At 38.6% G+C, this 13659-nt stretch overlaps 1 protein-coding gene across 1 annotated transcript in view; it reads left to right on the top strand.

The window, feature by feature from the left end:
• Nucleotides 1-13659, top strand: part of LOC139627124 (voltage-dependent R-type calcium channel subunit alpha-1E) — a 93943-nt gene that overhangs the window by 5965 nt on the left and 74319 nt on the right. Inside the window, exon 3 of the mRNA XM_071487808.1 lies at nucleotides 4740-5308. Within this exon, the coding sequence (XP_071343909.1) occupies nucleotides 4773-5308 (536 nt within the window). The 5' untranslated portion in view covers nucleotides 4740-4772. The remainder of the gene's footprint in view (nucleotides 1-4739; nucleotides 5309-13659) is intronic.

Here is a 13659-nt window from a genome sequence, read left to right as displayed (position 1 = left end):
GTTTTATCTGTCCTTAAGTGACCGAGAAATCACCACACAGCTGTGAGCAACACAGATGTTTGTGATTTGACATCAGGGAAGCCTGAAAGCTGAGTGACTAAATCTCATCAACAACCAACCTCTTAATAGCTAATTGGGAGAATTCTTATTCAACCACTTCTTAGCAGTATGGTTTTGATAATTGCAAGGAGGCAAGCAGCCGCACTTTGATGTTTTAGTCAGTGCATTGCAGTGTGGGTGTCTTTTAGAGCGTTGTGGTTGAGGTCTGTTGTTGGGCTGGCGGTGTGGCTCTGTAATGATGGTCCTGACAAAAGTCACATGTGGGAGTGAAATCAGACATAAAAGTTTCATGATTTTTAAGCCCGTATCTTTGTCTAATTATATGAGCAGTGGTATACAGTAGGTATTTCCACCTCTTTCCAGTCTTTGAGCTAAGCTAAGCTAACAGGCTGCTGGCTGTGGCGTCATATTTACCACACAGGTAACAGAGTGGTATCAGTCTTCATGTGTAACTTTGTGAGCAAGCAAATTTCCCAAATTTTGAACCTTCAAATGTGAGCCAAACTGAATATTGACTGTGAAGAGAGAAGACATCACTTTTTTAAAATCTCACTGTGTTGATCTCAGCAGCAGATGGTAGATGACCATAAACAAGGAACTTAAATGCAGCCTCAATAGTGAATATACTGTAGGTTACATATGGTATGTATACATACACACAACACTGTCTATTGCCTTAACATAAATGCACCATGGATGAGCAAAGTGCACTCATTGTTTGCTGATAAGAACTGGAGTGACTTAAAAAGTAACCTTGTTCTTGTGGTAATAGAAAACCAATGTTTATTGATGTATTTTTTCTTGCCAACATCGGTGTCTGTGTCCATTTAAGTAGCGATCATCTTCTGGAAGAGGCCTATATGTTTCTGTTACTTCTTCTCCCTTTCAAGTCTGGCAAATAAGTTTTGGCGTTCAAAATGTTTGCACCAGCCTATTTTATTTGTATTGATCATGAATATGGAACATTTCTGGGTGAGTTGTCTTTGTTGTATTTTCCTGTGCATGTGGCTGATGCCCCACACCCAGATCCAACTGTATGAACTCAAATATCACAATATATCAGCTAATTGTGTTGGCATTCCCATGCAGCCAGTTTGAAAACATAATTTTCAAAATGGATTGAGTGGGCACTGGACCAATTCATATTCTCCTGCCATTTCTCAGACAGAGCTTCTCCTGCCAGGAACCACACAATGCACAGTTGTATGGACAAATACATATATTCATATCCATATATATTCACTGGCTTTCTCTGAATGGGTCTCTCTCCATCATTTTGGAGCACTCAGTGAAGCTGGGGGAGAGAAGGAAGGAAGACGACTTGGCAGCGCTAGGTGTTTTCTGTCTGTTCGAAGCTGAGCTTATATTCATTAAGCAGCCACAATTAAAGCCACTTTACCTATGCTCCCATTGCTCTCTGGGTTCCAGCACTGCAGCGTTGTCTTTATACATCGTTAACCCCCCAGAGAGTAAGACATTTAGGGTGTCAGAGGTAATGGCTACAGTCATTCAGAAACTATAGAAACCTCAATGATTATTTGCCTCAAAAAGAACAACTGTAGAAGTGTGCTGGGAGAATGAATTATAATGATCAATTTCTGGTAGGATAGGTCATTCCAACCAGTAAGTACCCAAAGTGCATTAATTTGATTTTAGTCCTATCTTTTCAAAATCGAGGTTACAGTATGTCCAGTTTTGGTGGCCAACAATGTTTTTCTTCAACTACCTCTATCAATTTGTTTCCTCATGAATTCCTCTAAGTTACATGTATTTTGATAAAGGTGTCAGAGAGGTAGAGTAGTCAGGAGTGGTCTTCTTGCAGCAGTATGGCAGCGATCTAAGCACATGTTATCTTTCTGTTGTTGTAAACAGTGACTGTCTCATTGTTTGTGTGTCTCTACCCAGAGGAAAGGAAAATGCAAAAATAAGATCTTTTTGTCTAGTCTATTTCTCCTAGACACAATTAAGCTCAATTTAAGATCAATATAAGATTTTGACCATTTTTAAAAATTCTTTATGTCAACTGATCTCAAGATAGTCTTTTTTTCTCTCACTGCTCTGATCTTTACTTGTCTGAAATAATCAGCTCTTAAGACATCAGTACGAGCTTAAAGAAAACTTAATTGGCTTATAAATGAGCCTGCACAAGACCTGAAATTGTGACTGTGATCAAATGAAAACTTGTAAGCGCAGCATAATATCTCCTGCTTTTTTTGTGTTTCTCCTGTTATTCTCAAATTGGACAGGATTGATTTCTCAGATCTTGATCTCTTCTTTCGCTCCTTATTTCTTCTAAGGATGGCTTTAGGAGAAACAGATCAGAATTCAGTGATCTCCAAATAAGACCTTATGTGTTTCTGTGAGACAAAGAAAAGACATCAAAATCTTCCTCTGGGTAGTTATTATGCATATGAGATTTTGAAATTAGCACAGAAAATAGCTTGGAAAAAGTCTTGAAGTATGCTATTTTTCTGCAGAATGAGATTTGGAACTGAAAGTTTCACTGGCATGAAGAATGATAAGGCGTTTCCAGAATATTGCACTTCTGATTATAATGTTTGACTGCATTGTAAAGCAACTATTGATTTCCAAATGTAACAGCACATTTTTGTGGCTAAAGTGAGTAAATTGTTTTTTTTTTTGTTTTTTTTTTATTTCACTCGGTTAAACTTGCATTAATTTATTTTTTGGCCACTTTGGGGCCATTTTTGTTTGTTTGTTCGTTTTGATTTGTTTTTTTTTTTTTTTGTTTAAAAACAAAGCTCTTCACCAGCAAGTTCACCAGCTAGCCCTTAACTTGGACACTTTGTTTGACACTGCGTTGCTAGCCTATAATTGATTTTTAAAGCTTTTTGCTTAAAACAAGACGATGAAAAAATTGGTCAAAAAACAGTATAGTTGCCAAAACCATGAAGCACAGGAGATGTTTTAATGTGGTATTTGGTAAATCATATTTCAGCTTCATAATTCAACAGCAGCAATGTCAATTGGCTCATTTCACTTAGTTCTAATGGGTTGAACCAGTCCTCCTTGCATTAGGAAAAGATTAATGTTTGGTGATTAATTTGCAGTATTTATTTATCTATTCATTTTTGCTACATTTGTTTTATTCTAAATAAATATGTCACTCCCTACCTTCTGAATTCAGTAAATCAAATTGCATGGTTAGATTTTTTTGGTGTCCAATTAAAACAAAAGCCAAAAAGAAAATGTTATCCCATCAGCTTTTATTCTGCTACTTCTCACCTGGAAGATTGTTGTTATTCTCTGGGCTTCATCCTCTTCAATAGATCCAAAAAAATCAGCAAATCAAGCGGTGTCTTCATTATGTTTGTGCAAAAAGTTTTATATCTGGAGGTGTAAGTGGAGACCTCTTGAAATCAAGGTGATGCCATCATCTCAGCTCCAATGTGTTTCTGGCCATTAGTGCCTCATTCATAGCAGTGTGTCCACTTCTTAAAAAATCGGATGGATTGTAAGACAGCAAGAATACCTTTCCACCTTTCATCTTGCACAAGTTAGAATATTCACGTCAGATGGACTGCAAAACCAGGAATCTATTGTTTGGCTAACTGAAATGGTGAGGGCTTTATAAAAAGCTAGGGCAGGAGCAGTGGCAATAGAGACGCTTTCAGAACATGTTACAAGATATATTCAGCAGATGCTTTCCTTCGCATGTATCCGAACCCAAACTAGTCCTCAGTGTTCCTACCAGATGAAAGAGAAGCTAGGTTGATAAAATTACTCTCCCTACCATGCTCCCCTCTTCCTAATTGCACCATTAGGCACAGTGCTGGCAGTATTATGTGATTATTTGTTTTGAGGGCTGTGTTACAGCTTATCGAATCAGTTAGGATGCTCAGAAGGCTGGTAATACTTTAAACTGACTTGGGAGACTGAGTACTTTAATTGGACTGTTGGGCAACTGCCTCAGAGTGTTAACTAAATAAATGCATAGTTACACAGAAGCTGGGTCTCTGCAGGCTTTTCACTGATGTAGCTATAATCCAACACCAAAGTGTTTGAGTGTCTCTATCTGTGAGTGGAAATGATGTGCATGATTTGACTGCACTTTGGGGTGTAATGCAGTGCTGCTATCTGCATTGTATCTTTGAATTTCACAAATATATATCTGCATTTGAGTCTTTATACAGAAATTGTCTGTGCATTGTGCACCTCATTTTCTCAGTCCATTTGTTTTCTACTGCCTTTTTTCTACCATCTACACCCCTTATATGTGTATGTTAAAATGTAGCATTAACACTGTATCTAAACTGATCATAAAATAAAGCATTCTTTGTAATTGAGATGAAAGTAAAGTTTGACTGCAGTGTCTACAGTAGAAATTACTTTAAAGGTTTTTACAAAAACCTGAAAAGCTTTTGTATGCTCTTTTGAGACAGTCCTTAACTTGAGTGTATCAGTTACATGTATACTGTTGAGTCAAATGCTGAGCTAATTATTTGTTCATATCTAAATTGTGTATTCATATTTGTTTATATCCTTATTCTGTACAGACTGAAGTGAAACTTCCAATCACAATGAAAAAAAGATCCAGGGAAATGAACTGATTTGTGAATCCTTGACGTAAATTAGTTTTTGTTACATTAATATTATGTGTCTCTCACATTTTCTTTCCTTCTTTTCCATTTCCTCTCTGCTCCCTTTCCTTCCTGCAGCACTATGCTGAGATCCCAGGTAGCCTTCCCACCATGCTGGAACTGGGCTCCTGTTCGGTCAGCTCTCAGTCTCTGACAGGAGACCACAATGCTTTGGGGCTACCTAGAGCCCCAAGAGGGCCAGAATGTCCAGTGGGTGGTCTGGATCTCGGTATGGGAGTGATGTGTGGTAGCAGCACCCCCAGGCACCACATCCTTCACCCATCCCCAGTGGACTGTGAGAGCTGGCAGAAGCATCGTACAGGACTGGCCAGAGGGTCCAGCGTGTATTCTGAGTCCCACTCTCTCCTGGAGCCCCAAAGCCTCTCAACCAGCTATGACGCCCTCTACCTCCCACACATGTCTGGCAGCGCTCCCCCTCTGCACCCAAACCGCCTGGGCCTCTCTCTTGATGTGGCCTCGACTTTTGACGTTGGAGGGGGGATGCTGGGAGTGGATGGAGATTTGGCGGTCAGTCCCAATGTGATCAAGAGAAGGAGGGGCGGCCTCATTGAGCAGAGGGACATTGTCAAAGCCCACCAAGCTCATAAGATACACAGCACACCACAGGCACGACGCAAGGAGTGGGAGTGAGTATGAAGATGACATAAATACAGAACCCTCAATTGTGCTTCTAATTTTAATTACACTGGGCTTTATCTTAAATATAGTCTATATATCACTAAAGTTTCCTTATCTACTGTATATATATATATATATATATACAGCGATGTAGTAATTTTTTTCATTATTCAGTTAAAAGTATAGATTCATTCTCAGTAAATGTAGAAATTCAAAACCAGTGTTAACTCAGATTTCTCTCTTTGGGGCACAGTAAGACAAGGAAATGCAAGAAATACAAAAACGTTTTCTCATTAGTAATGTCAAACACAGAAGATATGCAGTATGTGTTGACAGGAATTAGACTTGTTAAGCTGGTCAAAAATAGTCAGTGCAGGGGTTTGTGTATGTTTGGAACAGTGTAGTGGGTATGATTGCAGGCTTAAAAGAAGAGTTTGGTATTTTGGGAAATATGCTCATTTGCTTTCTGTTGGAATGACTGATTAGATGAGATAAATTCTTGTGTCTGTATACAGCAAGCAGGGAGTTAGCGTAGCATGAAAATTAGAAATTGGGGAAAAGTTAGCTTGGTTCTGTCTAACAATAACAAAATCTGCTTGCCAGCACCTCTAAAGCTCACTAATTAACATATCATATATTGTGTCATAGATCTGTACAAAAACCAAAGTGTAAAAACTATTTCTTGGCTGTGAGCAAGATTCCAGGAATTTACTGCTTCTAGCCAAGAAATAGTCTGACACATAAGCCTTTTTTTATGTGTCTGCATCAGCAACAGTCAGGGCTGGAGGAAATATATTTTCAGGTTGTCCGTCCGCCTGTCTTCTTGTGAGAGAAATATCTCAGTAACACCTTAAGGGAATCTCTTTTTAAATTTACCACAAATGCCGATTTGGACTCAAGGATGAACTGATTAGATTTTGGTGGTCAAAGGTCAAGATCACAGTGACCTCACATAACATGGTTTGGGCCTTGTGAACACAATATGCCAGGAACTCCTCAAGGGAATCCCTTCAAATTTGGCACAAATTTGGACTCAAAGATGAACTGATTAAATTTTGGTGGGTAAGATCAATGTTCAAGGTCACAGGGACCTCACGTTCTTGTGAATAATTTAACAACTTACACAAATTTCCAAGAGGATAAAATGATGAAGTGATGAGATTTTATATCCAAATGGTCAATGGTCAACTACAGTGTGGCATCATAATGTTCTACACAAACACTTTTGACCATTATTTAAAGCTGTTTCTCAGGAAGGGGAGATTGTGATGATATTTCCTGCAACTTGGCTTGTTGGTAGAGGCATATAACCGCAAGGCGGTAATTTCTTTTTTTTTTTTCTTTGGTTTGTCTGTACTGGTGGGTGGATTTCATTACCTTTTGACACAGCCAGACCAGCTGTCTCTTCTTTTGCTGTTGTGTCTCTTGTGTCTTGGTGTAAGTGATTGCTTTAAAAGTTTCATATCAGCCACTATTTGTTTGTGACATTTATGATGGGCTTAGAGAATATTCACAGTATATTTATTGTGGACATTCAGAAGGATGTTGTATGTTCAGTTAGAGATGTTCTGATACCCTTTTTTTACTTCTCGATACCAATTCGGATACCTGAACTTGTGTATAATACTGATCTGATACCATTGCATTAAAAAAAAAAAATCAACAGCTTAACAGCTAAACCTGTATGTATGATATGATTGCTATAATCATTGTATGGCATGGCTCAGTTGAACCTGAACATGAACAGATGCATAAATGCCATAGAATCTTTCTTTTATTATCTAATTTGACTGTCAATCAAAAAAATAAATCTACGAGAAAGTAACAATTCCTAGTTTTCCTAACAGTAGTACTGCAAATCAAAATTAAAGTCTTGCATATTGTGCATGTTGCATTATTTCTGGTGGCATTTCCAGAGTAACATATTGCCAAATTGCTGACATTTTGCTAATGGCTAATGTTCCACTATTTACCACAAGTCAATTCTTCTTCTCTGAAACAGTAGTTGAACAGCACAACTTCCTGTGTAGGCTACTGTTTAAAAGCAGCAAAAAGAATTGATTTCTACGAAACTGCCATTTTTACCTGGTTGTGAAACTATAAATAAATTGCATTGTCTTGGATCAGTTCATAGCCTCTCAGACATAGTATTCTCAGATAACCGGTACCATATTTAGGGCAGTATGGAACGCATTATATATACTAGTATATATCGGAACAATTCTATTTTCAACAGTTCAACAGTTGAAGCAATAGTCTAATGCTCATTCGGTCAGCTCTAGTATATATTGTGTTTTGGGTGTGAATGTTATTATACACACATTCACATGCTCACGCCACGTGTATTTGTATTTGTGTGTGTTTTTACTGGTTTCCTGCCCTGCGGTGCTGTGGAAATTCTAGCTGATTATAGCGGTGACGCCCCCCTCTGTTTCCCTGCTGAAGCTGGGGCTTCACCTCTAGTGGTGTGCACACCCTCTGTGCCCACCCACCTTTCCTCACCACAGGTACAGGATGCCACATCCCATGCTGAACTATGTCTATGGCTAAAGCGACAGTGGGTTTGTGAGTGTGACGATGAGAGAGAGAGAGAGTGAGAGACAGAGAGAGAGTGGAAGGGTGGGTGGGAGATGGAGAGGAGATGGATGATGTACAATGAATGCAGGGGAGGAGACAAAACATTGATTAGGAATAATATAAGTAATTTTTCCTGCTTTAGTTTGCATTTGCATTTGATATTTAAACATTGCATATTGTAGATTTTTTTTTTAATTATAAAGCAGGTCTAGGTGTTGTATAAATACTGTGAAAGTGTCAAAGCGCTCAATCCATGGATTCCACACAGCCCCTATTCAGACACTGTGGCTTAAAATGAGGACTACATCCGGACACAGTCAATGTCCCTCACTGTTGTTTTAATTTTACACCACGCCGATTGGTCGTTCCATCACTGAGCTAGAAAGCTATAAGACATAAAATGTTGATGAAAAGCTGCACAATTATTGGAAGCCATTACATCATTGCACAGCCTCCCCAAGGATAGTAACATTAGGGACCAGTGGCTAAAGTTATTTTTTACTTTAATACTGGAGGATTTTACTCATTTGACCGTATGTTCGGCTCATCTCAGCACTGACTGATCATTGCAATTTGCATTTACCGGTGAGTTTTACCAAGTCCTGGCAAGGCATCACTCAGAAAATAGCCGATCAAAAGAGAGGTTCAGAGGTCGGCACAAAATGCTCTGTTCTTGTTGGAGCTCCAGAGAGAAGCATGAGAGAGATGTAGAACAAATATATCTTTTTATAGAGATCAAAATTTCAAATAAAACCAGAAAAGTGTAAGTATAGGACCTTCAAGTCCACGTGACAGTAGTTGATGTGGTTGATTACTGGATCACCTGGCCTTTGGAGATGCTCTGTCATGGGTTAGATAATTATTCTCTACCCTGCCTAATATAATTAATATAATACTACATGACAGATCTACACTACTGCTGCCGAGAGAACAATGACCAAAGGGAGTCAGGATGTGTTACAACCATGAACATCCACCTCTCAGGGCCACTTAGCAGCAAACCCACAGCCACCTGACAGGAGGATGGAAAATGAGATGTTGCACCTGAGCTTAAGTGTGCACCTGCTTTTGTTTTTCAAAGGAAATTAGTTTGAATTCAGACAAAGTAGGAGCAATATTATATAAAAAGGAAGCTTATGTGAGTTTATGCACAGCTGTCAGCAGAACCCAAGCTTAGGGATTGGGTCCATCACTCAGTTTGTCCCCTGGTCTTTGTTGGTCCATAGCAATATATGGCAACATATATTGCAGGCCTCTGTGAAATTTGAAATGGATATTTATTGTATTTTTTCAAAAAGACATATCTTGAAAACTAATGGCCAGATTGCCTTTACATGTTCTTTGGTTATTCATGTTGTACAGAAGACAATTTATGGTATTTTAGTCATTTTTGCTTTTGTGTCATTATTCAGCCAAATTTCCCACAGTTCCATGAAAAGTGCTTTCATACTCCCAATAGTATCTATGTCCAATTTGGCCATCACATAACCTTCCTCTGGCAAACCTCTGGGCCAAGTAATCAGTGTTGCATGTGGAATTTGCTGTGGATATTCATGCTCCCCAGAGGTAAGAATCCTTTCGTAGTTTTTTGGTGCCATTCTGAGGTCAGACTGCACATTTTTAGGCCACAAACATCAGTGTGTTTTTTTTTCCTTCTGAACCTTTTGTATTGCAGACGTAATAAGCAATGCAGCCTCTACAAGGCTCTGACTTTGCCTTGTCTTGTTTTTTTATGTGCTTTCAGTGGCGATCTTTCGGAAAGACTTAACATGTCACATACAGAGCTCTGCTTGAAAGACATGTTGAAACAGCAAACACCGCTTTGTAAATGAATCAATTAAGTCTCTAATTCTGGCATCCTGTTCTGCTTTTAGCAGGGGGTCGTTAGTGTTTTGAATGTTTGTCAGTGTATTTGCAGATGTGTGTGTGTGTGTGTGTGTGTGTGTAGCACTTGGCACATGGCGGTCAGGATAAAGACATCCTTTCGGAAGTACTTGATGAAATAACAGTACTTAATAGTTGGCACTAACATGGCCCTAATGACAGTAATCAGACTGAATCAATCTGGCATTGCAGCAGGAATAGGAGCAGCAACAGGTTTGTATGTTGGTCACAAATAGAGGAGAGCACTAAAGTGTTTTGGTTTGTGTTTGACCTTGTTGCCGTGTGTGTGTTTTTGTGTTTGTGTTTCCATTTCTTAAAAAAAAAAAAAAAAAAAAAAAGAAGAGAGAATATTACTGTATAATGTGTGAAATATCCAAAACCAGACACCATGATTTTTATGGTTGCACCAAAGCGTCTGTTAGAAATGTTTTAGATATTTTGTGCATATCTTTGTACACAATTCACTTCACTGAAATTCCGTCTAACATTCAATATTTGGTGTCTTATGAAACTATCTGCTCTGGATTTTTAAATGAAGCCTTGGCTTTTTTTGTAAAATGTTAAATAATTTGATCTCATGGGTCTCAAAGGAGGGAAGTTTAGAGGTTTTAGTATTTTCAGATCAGATTTTAAACTCATGATTTTTCTTATGTAAAATCTTAATCTGTAAAGAAGCTAGTAACTATGGATAAATATTGTACTTTTTACTAGTGGAGTAAAAAGTACAATATTTTTCTTTGAAATGTGGTGAAGTAGAAATATAATGTCAGGCTTAAATGGAAACAATAACTCACAAGTATCTCCAAATTGTACTTTTGTTCTCCAGAAAATATATTTTTGTTACTTTCAACCACTGCTTAAGACAGATCCTTAGCATTAGAGCAGGGTCTTCCGCCCCTCCATCATATTAGATGTTGCAGGAGAGAAGTCTAATTTTCAGAATGGTCTCACTGAAGTAAAGAGAGATGCAGTAAAAGAAGAGCTGCTGGCTGTTTAGTCGTAGTGGGTAATTAAAAATGTTGCAACCCAGAGATTCAAAGCAATTAAAGTAGTTAAACCAGTGGCAACAAATGCTAAATCCATGAGTCATTAAGCTGAAGTTGGAAATTTAGCCAGAGCAGATTTCTGAAAATGTGGCAAGACTATCTAACATAAGCCCAAGGCCAGTTTCCAACTGACGGCACTTTGAGTGAGAGTTTACCACAGGACGATTCATAATGGATTTGGGGAACAACTAATAGTCATTTTGTCACATTGTGTGTGTAAACTGGGAGTAGGCCTACTGTGGAGTCTTAAATTAGTTCCCAGATTTGCTTTGATTTCCACTCTTCTGGGTCCAATGTCACACCTCCATTTGTGTGTTTGTTGTCTTTCTTTTTCTTTGAATAACTCCTCTGCCTGAGGGCTTTCACACACACATTTACAGTGTAGGGATGCAGGATGAATGAGACTGAAGTGGCTGAGTGCAGTGATGAGCAGTGCTTCAGTCTCTGGACAAGTGAATTGGACAGTAATTACTCAAGCATTGTCATGTCGTTATTAGAAGAGATGGCTGTTTCTTTTTCTCCTCTTGACAAACAAAAGGTTTGTTCAAGCTCTTGCTTAAAGGTTTTTCTAATAGCACCGGGAAAGGTACGAGGTCTGTAAACTCAGACCATATAGAATAATGATGCAGAAAGTGAATCTAAAGGGGGGAAATGCATTCTGTTTCATTAGTTGTTTTTTTTTAACTCTGCTAAGTTGGCATTAGTCTGAGTTCTTGATGTGAGGTGTAACCACCTGCAGGACCATCATTACGCCATTTTCAATATGTATGTCTTTAATATGGAAACAAAAACAACTGAATTCTACCAGTTAAAGCAGGAGCTACTCTGTTGTCTATGTGCTCAGATGTGTCTTCTTCACACCATAGCTGCATTTAGGTTTTCAGAGAAAATATGACAATACATCTTGAGTTGAATGATTCATATGTTCATGTTTGTTTTTTCTTGTCCTAACATACTGTTAATGTGTTGTCATGGTTCCTTCGTCTGCCATGCAAGCAACACACATGCACATATATAAAAATGTGCACACTGAAGACATACTGGATGTCAAATCAACAATTCATGTAATACTTTATAGGTGATGTATTCTGGAAATACTGCAGGCCTCAGTGGTTACAGATGAAAGATTAGGACACCAGCACAACATCATTGCTGTATCCACTGTGTGTGTGTGTGTGTCTGTGTGTATCTTTGAACGTGGTTTGTGTTATCAGCGGTTATCTGTGCAGGGCTGTGTGTCTCGTCCGTGTTGGTTCTATTCTCGGCAGGGGTGTTTACAGACTGGGGCACACTGTGTGTGATCCTCATTTCTTCTGATCACTACCCTATTGGAACACACTGGCTGTGCCTCTGGCTGTCCATAAAGCATCCACCTGACTTCATTGCTCACAGCTGCTGTTGGAAAATTGCCTGTTTGCTATAGTCTCAGTGTTTTGATTCTTTACACATCAAGCACAAACCTCATTATTTATCCGCCAATACAAAGAGTGAGGAGATTCTTTGCATTTTGGTTTTTGTTTTAGTTGAAGTCCATGTAATGCGTTCTGAGTAACATAACTAAATCACCTGTTTTTAGCCGTGCTAGGGGCATTGCACTAGGGGTGCAAATGTCAGACTGTTGGTCGGTATTTCAGTCTGTACCAATTCGGTCCAGATTGTAAACTATTAAATGAACTGATGCTGAAATTTATGCAGACATATTTGTGGTCCTCAGAGGATGAATCCTTCTGAATTTCATGATCTCAAGAGGTTGACAGTTGTGGTTTTGAGTGAAATGTCTTAGCAACTGTTTGATGAATTGTCATGAAATTTGATACACTTTTTTATGTCCTCCTCAGGATTACTTGCAATAATTGTGTGCATCCTTTACCTTTTCTTCTTGTACCATCATCAGGTCAAAATGTTCTTTTGTTCAAATCTATGGTTTATGACCTGCAAAACTAATTTTATTCCCATTGGCCTCAGTTTAGTGCAAATTTAGCAGATTTTAGCATGCAAACACACTAAAAGTTAGCTGTGTTAGCATTTACCTCAAAGTACAGCCTCAGAGAGCTGCTAGCATAGCTGTAGAGTCATGTTTGTCTTATTAGATGGATATTGCACCTATACCTGAATGGGTTATTTTTATTATAAACCTGCTGAGATGCTTGCTTATGCTCAGCCTGGACATTGATTTGGATTGATATCTGTACAGTGCAGAATATGCATTCGTATTACATGTTTCAGACAAGCAGTGTAAATGATCCAAGATGTATTCAAACCGTCCTGATTTTTCTCTCTTTATTTATTTTTTTATGTTTTTATCCAGTACAGACACGGCACTATTTGCAGAAAAGCTATAATTTTGTGTCCTCTTCACCTGGCTGAGCTGTTATGTTAGCGAAACTATCCACACAGTTTGATCCATACAATTTGTTGTTTTTATATCTCTCTACATCTTTGATAAAACTCAAGTGTTCTGTGAGAAGCAATAATCTAGTCAGGGGAACAGCAAAACCACCTCTGGTTTCAATCTGTCTGCTTCTCTCAGTGTTTGTCTGCCCACAAACCATAAGCTCTGCATTCTGCTGCCCTCAGAGGACCTCGCACATCAGTTTGTTTTCAACCTGTTGAGCTGCGAGTCAGACAGAAATTCAGGAAGGAAGACACATGGATTTACAACGTCTTTCTCTTAGTCAGTTTGCTAGCAGCTCATTCACACATTTTTATTCTAATTTCTCTCTCAAAAACCAAGGGAGCATGTGATTGAAGTTTCAAACAGGCATAATTGGACAGCAAGGAATGCAATCTAAATGTCATGGAAACCTCTTTGCTCATTCATACCAATTTCACTAGATGTGCTTTAAGGGCTC

This window comes from Trachinotus anak, unplaced genomic scaffold (genome assembly GCF_046630095.1).
Source record: "Trachinotus anak isolate AG129_WGS33_773 ecotype Australia unplaced genomic scaffold, CSIRO_AGI_Tana_v1 ptg000010l, whole genome shotgun sequence".
NCBI lineage: Eukaryota > Metazoa > Chordata > Actinopteri > Carangiformes > Carangidae > Trachinotus > Trachinotus anak.
The sequence above is the reverse complement of the archived record's forward strand: the minus strand, read 5'-3'. Positions and strand labels throughout refer to the sequence as shown.